The 15399-nt window shown below is 50.6% G+C and overlaps 1 protein-coding gene across 12 annotated transcripts in view; it reads right to left on the bottom strand.

The window, feature by feature from the left end:
* The window catches only part of foxp1b (forkhead box P1b), a 171511-nt gene that overhangs the window by 18661 nt on the left and 137451 nt on the right, over positions 1-15399 (bottom strand). For 11 of the 12 annotated variants that reach the window (XM_056438293.1, XM_056438292.1, XM_056438294.1 and 8 more), the window contains 3 exons: positions 12524-12674; positions 6816-7053; positions 2170-2277 (listed from right to left, as the gene is read on the bottom strand). In XM_056438293.1, coding sequence (XP_056294268.1) covers positions 2170-2277; positions 6816-7053; positions 12524-12674 — 497 coding nt within the window. The remainder of the gene's footprint in view (positions 1-2169; positions 2278-6815; positions 7054-12523; positions 12675-15399) is intronic. The other variant, XM_056438298.1, reaches the window with a different exon arrangement.

Genomic DNA, 15399 nt, shown 5'->3' with positions numbered 1-15399 from the left:
TAAGGCCGTCTCTGAGGACGGTTTATCTTCTTCACTGTGGAGCTTTAAATAACCAGGCACACTTCTATACAGTGGTATTTACATTTAAAATGCATTAAAGGCCTATTTCTAATTATTTCTACTGTTATAATCAGTCATTTTAAGTGCACGCTGCTCCTACAGGATTTCAGCTTATAGACGACGTGCATGTTTGGCTTATTATTTGTGTGCGTCTAGAGATGTTGTTGTGGTTTCCAGCAGGAGACAGTGGAGCACTAGGTGGCACTGCAGTGCTCCACTGGATCTGACCTCTTGACTGGACACCGAAGAGAGGGGTCTCGACCCTCGTAAAAAATAAAAATAAAAACATTTTTCAAAAAACACACCAGGCTCCGCAGTGAACAACCACCTCTCATGTGAGCCCAAACCTCCCAGCCCCCCCCAAAAAAACAGGACCAGGAATCTGGCGCTTTTGTATTTATGGAGATAGTGCGTGCGTAGGTATGTCGTGTTTTCCCTTAAAAGACAGAATAAATACACGCGCTGCTTAAAACAACATTGCAGCTGTTGCTGTTGGCATGCGAGGCTGAAATCTGGTTGACGTTTGAGAGTCCTCCTCACCTTTCACAGTACACTGTGTTCTGCTGACTATACACACACACACACACACACACACACACGGACTTTCGTAAGAGCATTAAACTGTCTGATGTATGCTCTGTTTTTTATTTGTGATTGTTTTCGGAGGCCCGCGGTATCAGTCGCTGGGTTTCATGTGGAAGTGCTTAAGGGTCTGAGAGTTAACACCTCGGTGAGCTGCTCTACACTCTCTCCCGCTGCTGGAACAAAGGCAGCTTTGTGCAGAGACTCTCCCCGAAAATGTTTTCTTAACATGTTCCAAGCGGTTTGAAGCAGGCAACCTAAAGTAAACACGATGTTGCCATGATAAAAACACTTGTAAAAACATTGCAGAGTGCACTCGGAGACCGTTTGAGGCGGCGCTGTCCCGGGCGCACAGAGCTTAATTCCCCCCTCTTCTATAAACAAAGGGTGAGGCATGTCAGAATACAATAAATAGCGACGGATTTAGGAAGGCACTCCCAACGCTACAATGCGTGTCTGTGTGTGTGTGTAATACGTGGTTTTAATAACAGAGTGTCGAGGGAACATTGTTTATTAAATACAACATAAAAACACATAACTGCCTCTTTTTTATTCTCTCCATCTCGCGGGGAGACGAGCCGCCGCGTTAAGCTTTCCGAAAGCAAAGTGGATCCAAGTAAACAACGAGGAGGACTCTAGATGTTGACAAAGACAGTAAACATTTTTTAAAAAACAGCCCCCCCCCCCTCCACCTTTCTCTCCACCTGCTAGGAATCTGTGCGTTCACCGAGTGCTTGTTTGGGGATAATGGAATTGTGTCATATCTTGTTTAAAGTGCGACTAATCCCAGGTGACAGCGAGCCATTGATCTGCTGCCACAATGCAGATGTTTTCATCCCCGCCGTAACCATGGCGCCGTTATGTGTTGGATTACTTGGAGCGCGCCGCGCACGGGGGTTGATTAGCGGGCCAGCGGTGTGTGACTCGACGATGGGGACGGGGGACGGGGACTAAGGGGCCCCGTGTCACGCCGACAACCTGTTAACGTGGTTTGAGTGCAGAACATGTGGTTCATTGTAACGCGGGGCTGGAGGTGTGAGCCTGCAATGACACAGACAGCACTGTGAACCCAAACACACGTCAAAGAGGCATGATAGAGGAGAGGGAAAGACAAATAAACCGCCGAGAAAGAGACGGAAAGAGCTGAGCAAGGCAAAGACACAGACACACACACACACACACATAGACACCAATCCCTCCATCCAGTGACAAGGGCAAACATGCAGTGTGGGCTGCCACAGATAAACATCCTACCGGTGTTTGTTTGGGAAAAACGGCCCCCGTCACCATGGGAACTGCACTTATCGCCGGAATTAAGAGGCCCATGCCGTTCTCAGAAGGAGACCCCGCCACAGTACCCGCACTCGGGAATAACAACCAGCTGCACCTGTAGTGCCTGCGTAGTTGCCGGGGCGGAGGGGGGGGGGGGTCACAAAATGTGCAATCGACCCAACGCGAGGACAAACGAGCTGCGACGAAAAATAAAATACAAAAAAAACGTTCCCCGATTGGGACTTTTTAACTCACTTGAGGAACGAATAGAAGTCGTCGAACACCGACTCGCATCCGGGCCACTTGCAAACGCCGTGACCGTAGAGGGGGTGACTGTGGGGGGAGTGCTCTTCTAGCGAGGATCTAAAAGGGAAGAGAGAGAGAGAGACAGCTGTTAATAACAAAATAAAAAAAACGTTTTGAAGTCGACAGAAGTTTAAAGGTCACAGAGGATTGGTTCTCCTGTTAAGCCGACGCCTCCCCGTGCGCTCCGTATCTGGAGCTTCCCGCACGAAGACCCTCGACTTGATCCGCGTGGAATCCGTGTACCTGTGTGATCTCCGCTTGCTCCCCTCCTAAAGTCGGGGGCTCATGTTGCGAAAGCACGGCCCAAATCAATATGTTATTATTTAGTATCCCTGAGCCGTGTAGCAGTCGACTTTAAATCAGGGCTGCCTGGAGGGGGGGGGGGGGTTCTCCCCAGCTCTGCCTGCTGCGTCATGTCCCACAGCCCGCCTGGAGGAGAGTTATCCAGCCCCCGCCCCCTCCCAAAAAAAACATCAGGCACTTTCCCAGCGCGCGCACACCGTAAACATCCCCCGCCCGCTATCACTTCCTCTACTCATGCGTCTCCAGGTGGGCCGACAAGCAAACCACGTCCGCGGCTTTGTAAAAAAAATTCAACTCACTTTACAACATCCTCCGTATGGCGAGAGGAAGGAGACCGCGGCGAGAGAAAGCGGGCCTGTGCCGAGGCAAGCGGCTGCAAGACGGCGAGCCATATGGGCACAAGGCACTTCACGACACACACGCAGCGCTCAGCTATAAGAGCCTGGGGGACTGGCCTACATCGCTGCCACCTGGGCTTCTGGCGAGCACGCCGCCGCCGCCGCCGCTCCTCTCCTCTGAGCCAGGGAGCGAGATTCATGACACCGCAAACGCCCGCGCTGCCACGTGCGAATAAACTCCCAGCCGCCGAAAACTCATTCATATACATATATTCAGAGATAACGTCCAACGCTACGACTTCAGGGGACGTCTTTGAGGATGGGGAGGGGGAGGGGCCGGTGGTGGGGGTACATATCTGGAGTTGATGTAAAAAGGAATTAGGAAAAAAGAAAAAAGGAAAGCATTCAAGGTGTGCCAAATTTGCAAGGATTAAACAAGGTGATGCTCAGATTAAAATCTAATTTGCATCAGTGTTAGCAGAGATGTGCCTCGAGTGGGACGTTTTTAAGAGGCCGTCACAGGTTTCCTTGTGTCGTAATTACTTGCTGAAGAATTCACATTGTTCATAACATGTGATAATTGCATCGCAATTAGGAGGCAGTCAAGCATTCACGAATGTGGTTAGCAGCTCCCCCCCCACCCCTTTCAAAAAGTCTGAATTATTTTTTTTACATTTGGTTTTATTCAATTATGAATTATGCATTTGCATTAAGACCTCTGTTTTGATACCGCTAATAAATAGATGGCGGGAAGACCAATTATAATGAGCTTTTAACAAGGAAACGTGTGGACTGGTGAAGGTAACGCTGGGTTTTAATTTAAAGAGATCCTTTTTTCTCTCCATTTTTTTTTTTTCAATCTTCGCGAGCAGGCTTGTTGGTTAATTCTGTATTAATAAGAAATTGAAATGTGGAGTGCGCTGGGAATCAGCGAGCGCAAAGCGCTGCGAAGGGGCTGGCGGCAGAAGAGCCCCCTTTAAACGCCGGATGGCTAAACAGTAGTAAATGACGGAATTTACACCAAATGAGCGACATTAGTGTAATGGGGGAAGAGTGCAGGATTCATGGGGTGTTTCTCACATTTCAGATCACGTCGGAGAGGAGAGAATAAAAAAAAAAGAAAGGAAACCGCTCTGCGGTTCCTCGCGTTGTGTTGAAATTTGACTTGCACCCAGGACAGGTCTGTCGGGATGCTATCATCGTCAGGCAGCCCCTGAGGGGAAGAACACTAATGATCTCGTAGCCGCGATGAAGGGGGGGGGGGCTTCCTTGAGAGGAGCGGCGGGGGGAACATTAAAGTGCCTATAGACCCGGACGGAAAAGAAGGTGTTGCGCAGCGTTTATGTGCAGGCGGCCTCAAAAGAGGACAGCTGCTCGCCACTTGTTTTCTACTCCACTTCTTTTGATGGGATGCTTTGGGCCATAAACAAGTCGTGATATACGGCGTTGCGTGCTGATGGACTCAATCTATCAGCGAAAAAAAGAGAGACAAAAAAAGAAGGGAAGATTGATGTCCGGCATGCTGGATCGGAGTCTGGCCACAACGTGTGAGAAGCAGGTCACTTGTAGTACTAATGTTGGCGTCCTGCCCCCTCACTCCTACACACGGACCCTCCCCTTCCCCTTCCCATCTTCTCCGCGTGGTTTACCCTAAATGCTTTCATCAGCACGTTGTTGTTTTTTCTTTTCTTCTTATCCTTTCTTTTTTTCCTGGTGTAAGACAAATGAAAGGCGAGAGAGAAAGATGGGAGGGCTGTGCCAAATCTGATTATTTATCTCCTTAACAGATTGCTGCGTTACAGTCCCCGAGCTGTGGTTACTGATGGTTGTTGGGAGGCAAAGTGGGCCAAGCGTTTGGTGAGGACGCCCCCCCCGCCCCCCCTCCATTACAAGCAGCACTGTATTGGGAATTTGTGTCAGATACAGATCAGCCACATTTCATTTAAATAAGCAAATCATTGAATAAAGATGACCTGGCTCACTGATGGGGTTGGGAGGAGAGGGGGGGGGGGAGACAAGGGGAGTATCTCGATCAGTGCATCGCAGATGCTTCGCCTGGGAAGCGACACGGGGGCCGACAGATTGAGTGACTCAGGCCCCGGTCGTATCGGGAGATGTTGTTCAGGCGAACACGAGTCCCGGGCTGCCTTCCTCCGGAGTGCTCTGCGAGAAGAACAAGTAAAAGCAGATGCGCCAGAGCCCCGTCTTCGGTGTGTGTCAAGCCGGCGGTGATTGAATTTCTCCAGCTTCCTTAAGACGGAAGTGCAAAGCCGGTGAGTGATTCCTGTGGATGCACTTAAGGTTTTAGTTGCAGGCGTCGTCGTGCCTGGGCAGATTTTATATGACACATGAAACTAACTACACGGTACTTAGGGCCTGCTGTAAACCAATCTGAAGCCAGTCGGGAAAACAGGCCCATCAGCAGAGAGGCTTGTTTCTGTTGCATGACAAAAGGACTCGCCAAACCGCATCAATTAAAAGTTCATTAAAGTTCAGCGCTGGGAGGATGAGGGGATGCTCTCTATTTACGCCCCGGCCGGCCCCAGCCCCATTATCTTCAACCTGATTATTCAAATCCCTGGATTATAACGCAAGACGTCGCTTGGAATAACCGTACTTAATAATATTTCATTTCTCTTCCCACGGCGTCTGATTAGAATCGAGTCGGCATCATCAAAAAGGGGGCCGAGAGGAGGGAGCGACGCCGGTGATGAGTTGTGTGATTTCAAGTGTTCGAGAAATTAACGCGGGAGGGGGGGGGGGATTATTGGGCCGCCCCGGATCTAAATTAGCATCGTTCGGCAGTCGGTGAGTAACGTTTTCGCTTCGGTCGTCTCTGGTGTGGGTCGTAATCCGCCGTCCCTCGAGCGGACGTCGCCTGCTCGGGCTTTCTGAGAGATCGGAAAGACCGCCAGGAGTACTCGGAGTGCCTTCTCCACTTAAACTCGCGTTAAACTGCCGTCGACGTCTTCTTTAATCTCTTGACTGTCGAGCTCTCGCGTTACGTCTTCTCCAATGTTTCGAGCCGCCCTCAGCCGAGGACGCCACCGACGCTCGCCTGCGACAACGTGAGAGAAACACACACACAGACGCGCACCGATAGGCGGTTTCTCCAGAGTCTGTGCCGGAGGATAACTTTGAAACGGTGAAAGAGGCTTGAAAAGAAACGGCTGCTTTCCGTTTGCATCCATCCACCAGCGGATCAGAGCGTCTCCTCTTCCGAGTACCTCAGATCCTCTCCACAAGCCCCCCCCCCACCGTGTCCCCACCAGTTGCCCCCTCTCCACCTCCCACCTGCGTTTGCTCTTTAATCCGTGCTGCCGCCACGAAGACGCGTACGGCGAGGATCACGGGAACACGAGTCGGGTGTTGCGCTCGGCGGTGAGCTCGCGGTGCCCGAGGGCTCCTCGCTCGCGGTTCAAAGATCCGGCAACGGAGAGAGACGACATGCAAATGAGTAAAAAGGTGCCAAATTAATTCCCTCCCTTAAAGACGCTCGACGGGTGATTCATCCTGGTTTTACAAATATGAACGATACGCCCAGGGCTGGTTGCATCTGGCGCACAATAGCTCGTTGTTTGTTTAAAGTTCTTGTTTCTTCTGATGAGACAGGCGACGATGCAAGTCAACAGGTTGCCGTGGGACTGGTTTCCCCCTCTGAAGGCACTGATCCGAGCGCTCTCATGGCCAACGTGCTGCTGAAACAATATTAGCTCTATTAACAGTGCGGCAATGACATTTCCCCAAATTCCTGCGCACCCTGCCAGGTGTTCCGGTGAAATCCCCAGCTGTGAACTGTGGCTGTGAAGTCCTGGATGAAAATAGCACTTACACACTATAACATTAAGAGCAATAAGCCGAGAGACGGCGCGTTCAAAGGCTCTCGTCGTGTGGGAAAGGAAATCACGGGAGCAAAAACAAGAACACGCGGCACGGGAAGACCTCGGGACTCACCCGTCTCTCTTGTGACTCATGTACTGCCCGTTGGTGGAGGCGTGCTGGTTGAGGAGTGGGTTCTTTGGCGTTGCCGGGGAGGACAGGTCGAGGCCCCGGTGGCCGTTGTTGATGCTATTGTTGTTGTTGTGGTTGTTGTGGTGGTGGTGGTGGTGGTGTTGGTGGTGCTGCTGCTCCTCCTTCACGTGAGCACTCGTCACCTCCTTCCACAGTTGCTGCAGCTCGGCTGGAATCATGCCTGAGACAAACAAATTGGATAATTAAATCAATTAAGGGCCAATTCAACCCTCTTCTTCATCATTTAATGAAATCAAAGCGTCTAAACAAAGCGCAGTATTAATTAGAAAAATATTCCACCACAGGGTAATGCACTGAGAGCCCTTGCTCCCCCCCCCCCTTCTCCTCCTCTCTCTCTCTCTACCACCTCCTCCCATTTTTTCTTCCCCCTGTGATCGGGAGCATGTTTGTATACACAAATGCCAGGCATTCACGCAGATTTCATGCCCAGAGTAAATAATTAACATCCAGACAAGGCATGAAACCTGAATAATCACCATCATTTTCTCACAACAACAGAGCGGTGCGGAACATACACGACCGAAAAAAGAAAGAAAGAGAAAAAAAGTTTACAATGGCGACACTAGCAGACATCCCACCCCTGCGTTCTCGAGAAACAGGACCCTGGGGTAATATTCTCAAAAGCGCATCAATGTGCAAAATACTTAAAAGCTCTGCACCGCCTCCAATTGACACAGCAGACTTAAACCTCATTAAACAAGTCAAGCACACGGCAGCTCACACAGCCACTTTGGGGAAAAAGAGAAGAGAATCCCTCGAAGACAGACGACATTTCTCTGCGCAGCTCTAAACGCATTGTGTTCGTTGTGTTTTTTCCTCTTCTTCTTCGTTCTGCCTGTGAGTGACAGCGATCCCGACAACCGGGGCCAGTCGGGATGAAGAAGGATAATGCCGTGTTTGTGCACCCCGCTTTTCCGCGTCTGAGAGAAGCGAGCCTTTGTTGGTCACACAATGTACGTGTGACCGACTATGCTCCGTCTGTTACGGTGCCGGGGAAGTCGGCTTTCATTTTGACACAAATGAGGATAAAGAAGATATGTAAAAAAAAAAAAAAATCCCAAAAAATAAATGAGATTAAGCCTCACGGGTGCAGAATCCGTGGCTATTTGTGTATTTTCAGGCAAAACACACGGCGTCTGGATAGCCCTGATTTTAATAGCACACTGAAAGATCTAATAAGGGGGTGGGGGGGCATGTGTGGATTTGTATTTGCTATTGTAAACCGGGGCTTAAATAAGCCGCATGTTTGAAAGCGTGGTGAAAGGAGGCCTCGGATGCGTGGTGAATTTAACCGCGGAGCCAATGGGCACGGCCGTCGTTTTAACATTACAATTAATTAAATCCACTCTCAAAACTGAGCACCGGCAAATGAAAGATGCTTTGCACACGCTCATCTTCTGGGGGTTTATATTCTCCGGACCCCTTACCAACCCCCCCCTCCTCCTCGTCCCGTTTCTCATCACCAGCTCTATAAATACCACAACTGCTCCTTTCAAGCGGCACGTTGTGTGCCCCCAAAATGCTTCGTCTGAATTTACTCCTGTTGTGGAAAATAACTCCGAGGTGAAGATCTCAATACGATCGGAAAAAAACTATTTTTTATTTGATAAGCTACTAAAGATTTTAATTACGCCGGTAATGGAGAACATTGGCCTAATGAGGCGGAGGACTCCGGAGAGAAGCGGCGGCTGAGAACTGTGAAACGAGTCCGATAGGAGCGCCGTCTACATTCACACGAGGTCGTTGGCATATCAAAGAGCAGGAAATGATTACAGGACAAATCAATAACCTTTCCACGTTTTCCCGAGGAGCGTCCCCCCCCAAACTCGAATATCCCCAACGAGCCCGCTCTGTTCTGCCTGCATTCTCCTCAGCGCCTTGATGTGCCCTAATCAAAGTGCACGTCCGTGACAGGCTAAGCATGCGGCCGGCGCTACAGCATGCTAATCCACCGCGAGCTCATTTACAGCGGCAGAGGATCCATCGTGGTCGTGATGCTACGAGGAGACCGAGGAGCAAAAACCGTGTTTTTCTTCTTCTTCGGCTGGTTCGGTAGCGGAAGGTCACCGGTGATGCGAGTGTCCTGCGCTCCCGACAGCGAGAACAATCATTTGCCCCCCCCTCCCCTAAACCCGCCCCTCTCCGCCTCCCCCTCCACCCGGTGACAGTGGGCGGTGTATTTTTAGCCGATGTGCTTGACAGGGCGGCCCACGCTGGCTCAATTACCCGGCGGTCCTGGTGACCCCGACGCCGCGGTTTACTCGGATGGAACCAGCCGGCGGATGGAGCGGCCTGATGGGAGCGGTAACGGAGTGGGACCGAGCCGTCTCCTTCTGGATCTGGGCCCTGGTTTTTATTGCTCAGGTGCTCCTGTCTAACCCCCCCTCAACTCAACAACAGCTATGGCTCATGATTCCACATAAAATGACAATAAAATATCATTACACCAATGTCTCGGGGGGGCATTAGATTTCTTTGCCTTCGGGGCAAAACGCATCGAGTCGCTCTCCATCTGATTACAGCGGGGCACACAATGACATTGATCTGGAAGCCTTCTTTCTCTGGACCCCCGGCATGTCCATCCTTTAAATGCCGGATTGGTTTATCTCTCCCCGTTCCATTTTTCAACACAAGTATTCCGCTCATTACGGCCCGGGAAACGCGGACGAGCACTTTAAAAAATGTATGTTGTTGGGACACTTGATTGATCACCGGCCTCTCAACTCAATTTTGCCTCGGCAGGGTAGCTCTGGCGCCGCAGACGGGCCGAGCTCTTCAACCTTTTCCCGTCCTTGTCCCCCTGTACCCAGGTGACCGTGTTAAAGCGAGCGGAAAGTTGATTTAAGGTTCGTAATGACATCAGTTGCAGGCCATCATCCCCACACAGCCCCCCCAAAAATAAAAAAAACCGAGCTGGTACTTCTGACACGCGGTGCCGGTGCCGTGGGGAGTGGGCAGTGACATCGCTATTAGTTTATTGTCCCGTCGGGCTGGGACCTTTACCGCGCCCCTGTTTATGTTGCCGTAATCACTGGCCTGCTGATATGCACCCCTTAGGCCTGAGATATGTCCTGTCCCAACGCTGCGGGAACTATTACCGGTAACCCCGCTGCCGGCCGTATCAATCACTGACGGGTCAGCCGCCGGGTCCCCAGTGCGCCGCCGTCCTGCGAGCACTTCATGGCTCGCCACGTTCTTTGCTTTCGTATTACCGACAAATTTGTCTTGTCACTGTCCCACTGGCCTCTCCCAGACAGCGTGAATGATGTTGTGCAGCTCCGAGAGCTCGCTCACCCTCCCTCGCGGAGCGACCTCCGAGCGCGAGCATAAACATGCAAACACACACACACACACACGCACACACACACACACACGCACGCAACACCTGAGCAACATGAGTCGCCACTGACTCACTTATCAGGTCAAGAGGACAGGCTTTTTGTGAGGAGGGGACGGGGAGAGAAGGAGGGGCTGTTGGATCAAATTTATATTTATGAGCGTTATATCCTCCCCAAACACATTGTTGTAATTTATAACAGATATCGTCTGGCCGCGTCCAAGACTTTGAACATTAATGTCAAAAAGAATTTACGACAACAGACACAAATTCGTGCTCCGGAGAATGTGATCAATTTGGTTTTTCTCACTCCAAACCCGCTCTCTGCAGGTTGGCACTTAATTAGCGCTATCTAATGTTCCGGAGGCCGAGTCGAACGCGTTCCGACAGTCTGGCGTTTTTGGCACGGAGAGAATAAAAATAGTAAAAAGTTAGTGTCTCGGCCAGCGGTGGAGTCACGCAGAAGATCTGCTGGTAACACCTGCGTTTCTTTCATGTTGCCGTGACCTCATATCTGACAATTTTTGCTTTCATTGTCTCGGCACATGGGGAAATAATACAGACGCGGAAAATAATGAAAATCATCAGTTTAAAGTCCAAATGTTCGACTGCCGGCCCCGAGTTTGAATCCATAATCGGCGGCAGATCAAGTCGTCGCTTCCCGACGCGGCGCCGACTGCTAGCTCGAGTGTCGCAGATTAGATCGGAGTGTCGTAGGCCCGGCCCGCTGGTGCGTGAAAGAGTTTAGTGATGTGGAAAACTAGAAAAGGTCATCAATAACTTCAAACAGCCCCCCCCCCCCCCGCTGGACTAAGTGTTGGAACAGCTGTCGGAGGCACCGAGTTAGCCATCGGTGGGCAGGCGAGGACAGACTAACCGGGTTCGACTGGTTGTGACGGAAACAAAAACACTGGTTGTACATTCTGGGTTCAGTTCCTCAACCTGATAGTCGTGCAATCAAAAAAAATCCTAATTTTCTCACTCGGCGGGACGACCTCTCGTGGATTCTTCAACTATTCAAAATAGTTCCTGCTGTAACTTCTCAATGCGGTACTGTGCGGCGGTTGATGCGGTGCCATGCCCCCCGGGGGTGTTTGACGACGACACACACACTGATGACACACACACTATAAACAGGATGTTCTGGGACTTGTTGTGGAATCCATCGAAAAGCACAGTGCCGTCGCCGCATTTCCGCATAATGCTTTACACAAGGGGCGTGTGAGTGTTTGCCAGACCTTTGACACAGAGCGAGTCAGCGAACCGCGCTCACAAGCACACAGCGGCGCTCCACGCCTGCGCTCATGGCAATCACCCGCCGGGTGGATGAGTGATTCCATACCCAGTCCAAACAATAACACCACTGTACAAACCTTGTTTGTGTTTGCATATTACCTAAGCGCACCCACCGAACCCCTCCCGGTCTTATCGCCCTTATCTTGTTCTTTCAAAAACTGTTTGTCTTAAGCCGGGAAGGAATAATAAATGTCATTTTGCGAGAAACCCTCGTGACGCCGTCTTTGTCAGGAGGGCAGCCGCTCCTTGACAAAATATTGAAAGAATAAATAAAGACATAAACTTCCTGGCAAAACAACAAGTATTGACTCCCCGTGGCGTCACAATGACAAGTTCACTGGCAGTTTCCTGAACAATAGATCCAGTCTTCAGGGCTGAAGGAGGCTGCCACCGGGATGCCAATCACAGGCGGCGGGGGCCGGTGGGTTCAAGGACAAAGCACGGACACGCTCTGAGCAGTGGGACAGTCTTTAAACATTTTTTTTTTTACCTCTTAATAAACACGGCGTAGCGAGCTGCGATGAAACAGCGGTGAACCCGGACAAGGAGGCTTTAGAGGCAGGTGCGGTGATGAGTGTTGACCGTTGAGTGAAGATTTTACGAGTGGGCGTGTCCCAAAAACACACCGTGTGGTGACACACAAAGGAGAGGCGCTTTGTTCACTTTGGCTAAACAAATTTGCCCAGGTATTGTGGCAGAGCGATAACAGTGGCAGAGGAAACCACTGTGGATGGATATTTACTACATGTGTGACTACAATAGTAGCAGGTGGAGGACGTCCACCAGCCACTGTGGATCATCCAGTCTATCAATAAACAGATGTATTCACACGAGGCGAACGCATCCGTGTGCGTCTCACACCGCTTCCGTTTACTTCCAGAAAGATATTGAAGTTAAAAAAGAAACAGTAAGCGTCGGAGCGGTCGGCGACTGACGGACAGCCGATTGGACCGGAGCGAGGGGCTCCGCACAGCGCCGCGCGACACCGGGTACTGACCCTGAGTGAGGGAGTGCAGCGGTAGGCCCGTCTGTCCAGGCTGGATCGTGAGCAGCCCTTGCCTCTGAAGGTTGAGCAGATGCTGCTGCTGGACCTGCTGGACCTGCAGGAGCTGCTGCTGGAAGGCCAACTGCTGCGCCGACACCTGCTGCTGAGGACACACACACACACACATCAAAGCACATCATTAGAAAACACGCATGGACTGTCTATAACATACATATGGAAACCAGCACGTGAAGCCGAATTTCTGGTTTGTGCGGAACTAGATTCCTTGTGTGCAGCTGAAGGAACAGAAGACTATAGAACGACGGGCTCATTCGTCGAAGAGGAGATGTAAAGACAACAACAACGTTAATGGAATTTTTGTTGTGCACGCCATCGCGTGATTTTCATGAATTTGTGCCTTTAGTGTGGGTTTTGTCCGGGCCCCCACCTACGACAGGTGGAGCACACACATCTCCCTCTCTTTCTTTCTCTCTCTCTTAATTAACGAGGAGTCGGGAGGCAAATGACAAACAATGAAACAACATAGTTAATCATTCATAATAAGAGCCACAGGAATTTAATTACAGCCATTCATAATTCAGCAAACAACGTGTGACTAAATCAGAGTGCTTAATAACCACCATAGCAACTCTCACAACTCTCCCAGGCATGGCGCTGAGCTCAGGGAGACACCCCCCCCCTCCGTTCGCCCTTCCCCCGCCCCCCCAACCAGCGCAGCCTGGCGTTGATCTAGAAGAAACTTTTTAATGAAAAGCTGGCGTGCCTTTACACATTGTTTTATTTGGGGGGGGGGGGGGGGCTCTGGTGGGTGTAATGTGAGGAAAGAGCGGAGAAATGGACGGGAGAAACAGAAAAGTCTGTTTAATGGATAGAAGAAAATCTTCCAATAGAAGAAAATCTTCCAATGTCCTATTAGTCCAAACGAACGAGAGATGATATTTAGACAGTGAAGATGACTCTTCACCCGTTCATCCACCCTGGCTCTCGACGAAATCCACACTCCGCTCCCCAGAAATGTCGATTTCTGTGCATCGTCTGTCGCCAACAAAACAGGCGACACCTTTTTTGTGTCGTCTAACCGATAAGGATGCCGGAGACTCAACAGGATGTTGCTGGCCTGTTTTGTGAGTATACAAGGCCATTTGCAAGGCGGGTGGGGAGGAGAGAGGTGTGTGTGTGTGGGGGGGGGGGCACTAAAAGCAGTGGCGGCTGTGCTGCCAAGCTGTGCGCCGCGCCCTGTTACCAAACACAGGATACGCCACTTTGTTTACTTCTCACAATCGAGCGCATACGAAAAAAGGGAGAAAGAAAGAAGAAAGAAAATTAAAGGTCTCGCTGCAACGCGGCTGTCGGGTCGCTTGCTGGAGGCTCTGAAAACCACTGAAACAGTCAGATAAAGCACAGCCTCCCCCCCCCACCCTCCCCTGTGTTCTGCTTGTCAAAAAAGGTCTAGCAGGCCTTCCTCTCCACACCCCCCCCCCCCCCCCGCCCGCCGCTTCTCCTCGCTAAAAATAAAGCTGTGGGCTCTCGTCTATTACGGCGAGCGGGGTCGTCTCATTGGATCAATCAGGGGGAGGAAGGCGCTCTGACAGTGGCAGCGGAGGGTCATAATTGAAGGAGTATAACCACGTTGATGCACAAGCTCATCTAAGCCAAAACATTGAGAGCAGGGAGAGGAGTGAGGCGGCGGTCTCGCATGGGATCTCGGTGAAATCCGGCATGCAGGTGGCCTGCGATCTTCTCTGATCTTTCCTATTCATGAAAAAGGTGTTTGGCTCTTTTCTTTTTCCTCTCTTCCGTCAGCGAGAGAGAGAAAAAAGTTTCTCATGTCTTCGGTGGTTTTCTGTTCCGCAGCTCCTCCCTGACAGCCCCGAGACAAAGATAACAGTGCTACGGGGGCGGGAGTTCACAAGGAACAATGTCTTTCATCAAAAACGCTAAATAAATAGAGGGTGGCTTCTCTGAATATAACAAAAAAAGGAGATAAGAAAGGAAAAAAGGGGAAGAAAGAAAAATCTTTTTCTTTTTTCTTCTTCTTCTGGTCCCATCAGCTGACAGGAGCTCCTGTGCGCTCCCAGCGTGAAGACACATTAAACCACCCCCCCTCCCAGACCAAATAAGAGGTTAACTAGAAGTGGCACGAGGGAGAGAAAAATACAGTCCCTGACAAATGATAAAGAGTGACACTGGCAGGCCTTTATTGTCAAGCTTCAAATATAAAAGTTAAAGATCTTTGAGAAACTAAATTTTGATGTCTTTAAAATAAAAGGAGGCACAAAGCAACAACAGGGGGTTATTGTCTGCCAGCCACAGGGGAGTCGCTGCATAATTCTCGTTCTGTCTTTTGATGGCTGTTTGAAATGTGACTGGAAGAAGAAGAAAAAGAAAAAAACCAACAGAGCGACGGGGAGAGAAAGAAAACATCGGCGGAGGGGGAGAGAGCCTCTCGAGGCTGCATCCATTTCCTGTGATCATACATAATATGCTTCCAAAGTTGGCCTTTCTTTTATTCTCATGCTCCATTCAACTGATCAATTGCGCCTCCTTGCCTCCTCCTCCCCCCCCTGCCCCGTTCCTCTTGTGTTTACATCAGATGCGACTCGGTGACAGCCCCTATCTGAGGCCGAGGCGCTCCGCTGTCATGTTGATTTATGGGAGCATCGCGCCGCAACTTGTCCAAACTGAAGCCCGCAGTTCATTAATTAGGGAAGCTGCGACTTTGAAGTCGGAGAGCGCCGACGGGACGTGGACGTGTGAGTGGTGCGCGAGCGCGGGGAATGCGTGGGTGCCCGTGCGCCCCCCCCCCCACCCTCCCCCTCCCTGCCTCTAAACGTCAGGGTGTAATTTTTTTCTGTGCTTCCTCCGCT

The sequence above is a fragment of the Pseudoliparis swirei genome, chromosome 18 (assembly GCF_029220125.1).
Source record: "Pseudoliparis swirei isolate HS2019 ecotype Mariana Trench chromosome 18, NWPU_hadal_v1, whole genome shotgun sequence".
Lineage (NCBI taxonomy): Eukaryota > Metazoa > Chordata > Actinopteri > Perciformes > Liparidae > Pseudoliparis > Pseudoliparis swirei.
This window is presented reverse-complemented; position numbering and strand designations above follow the sequence as displayed.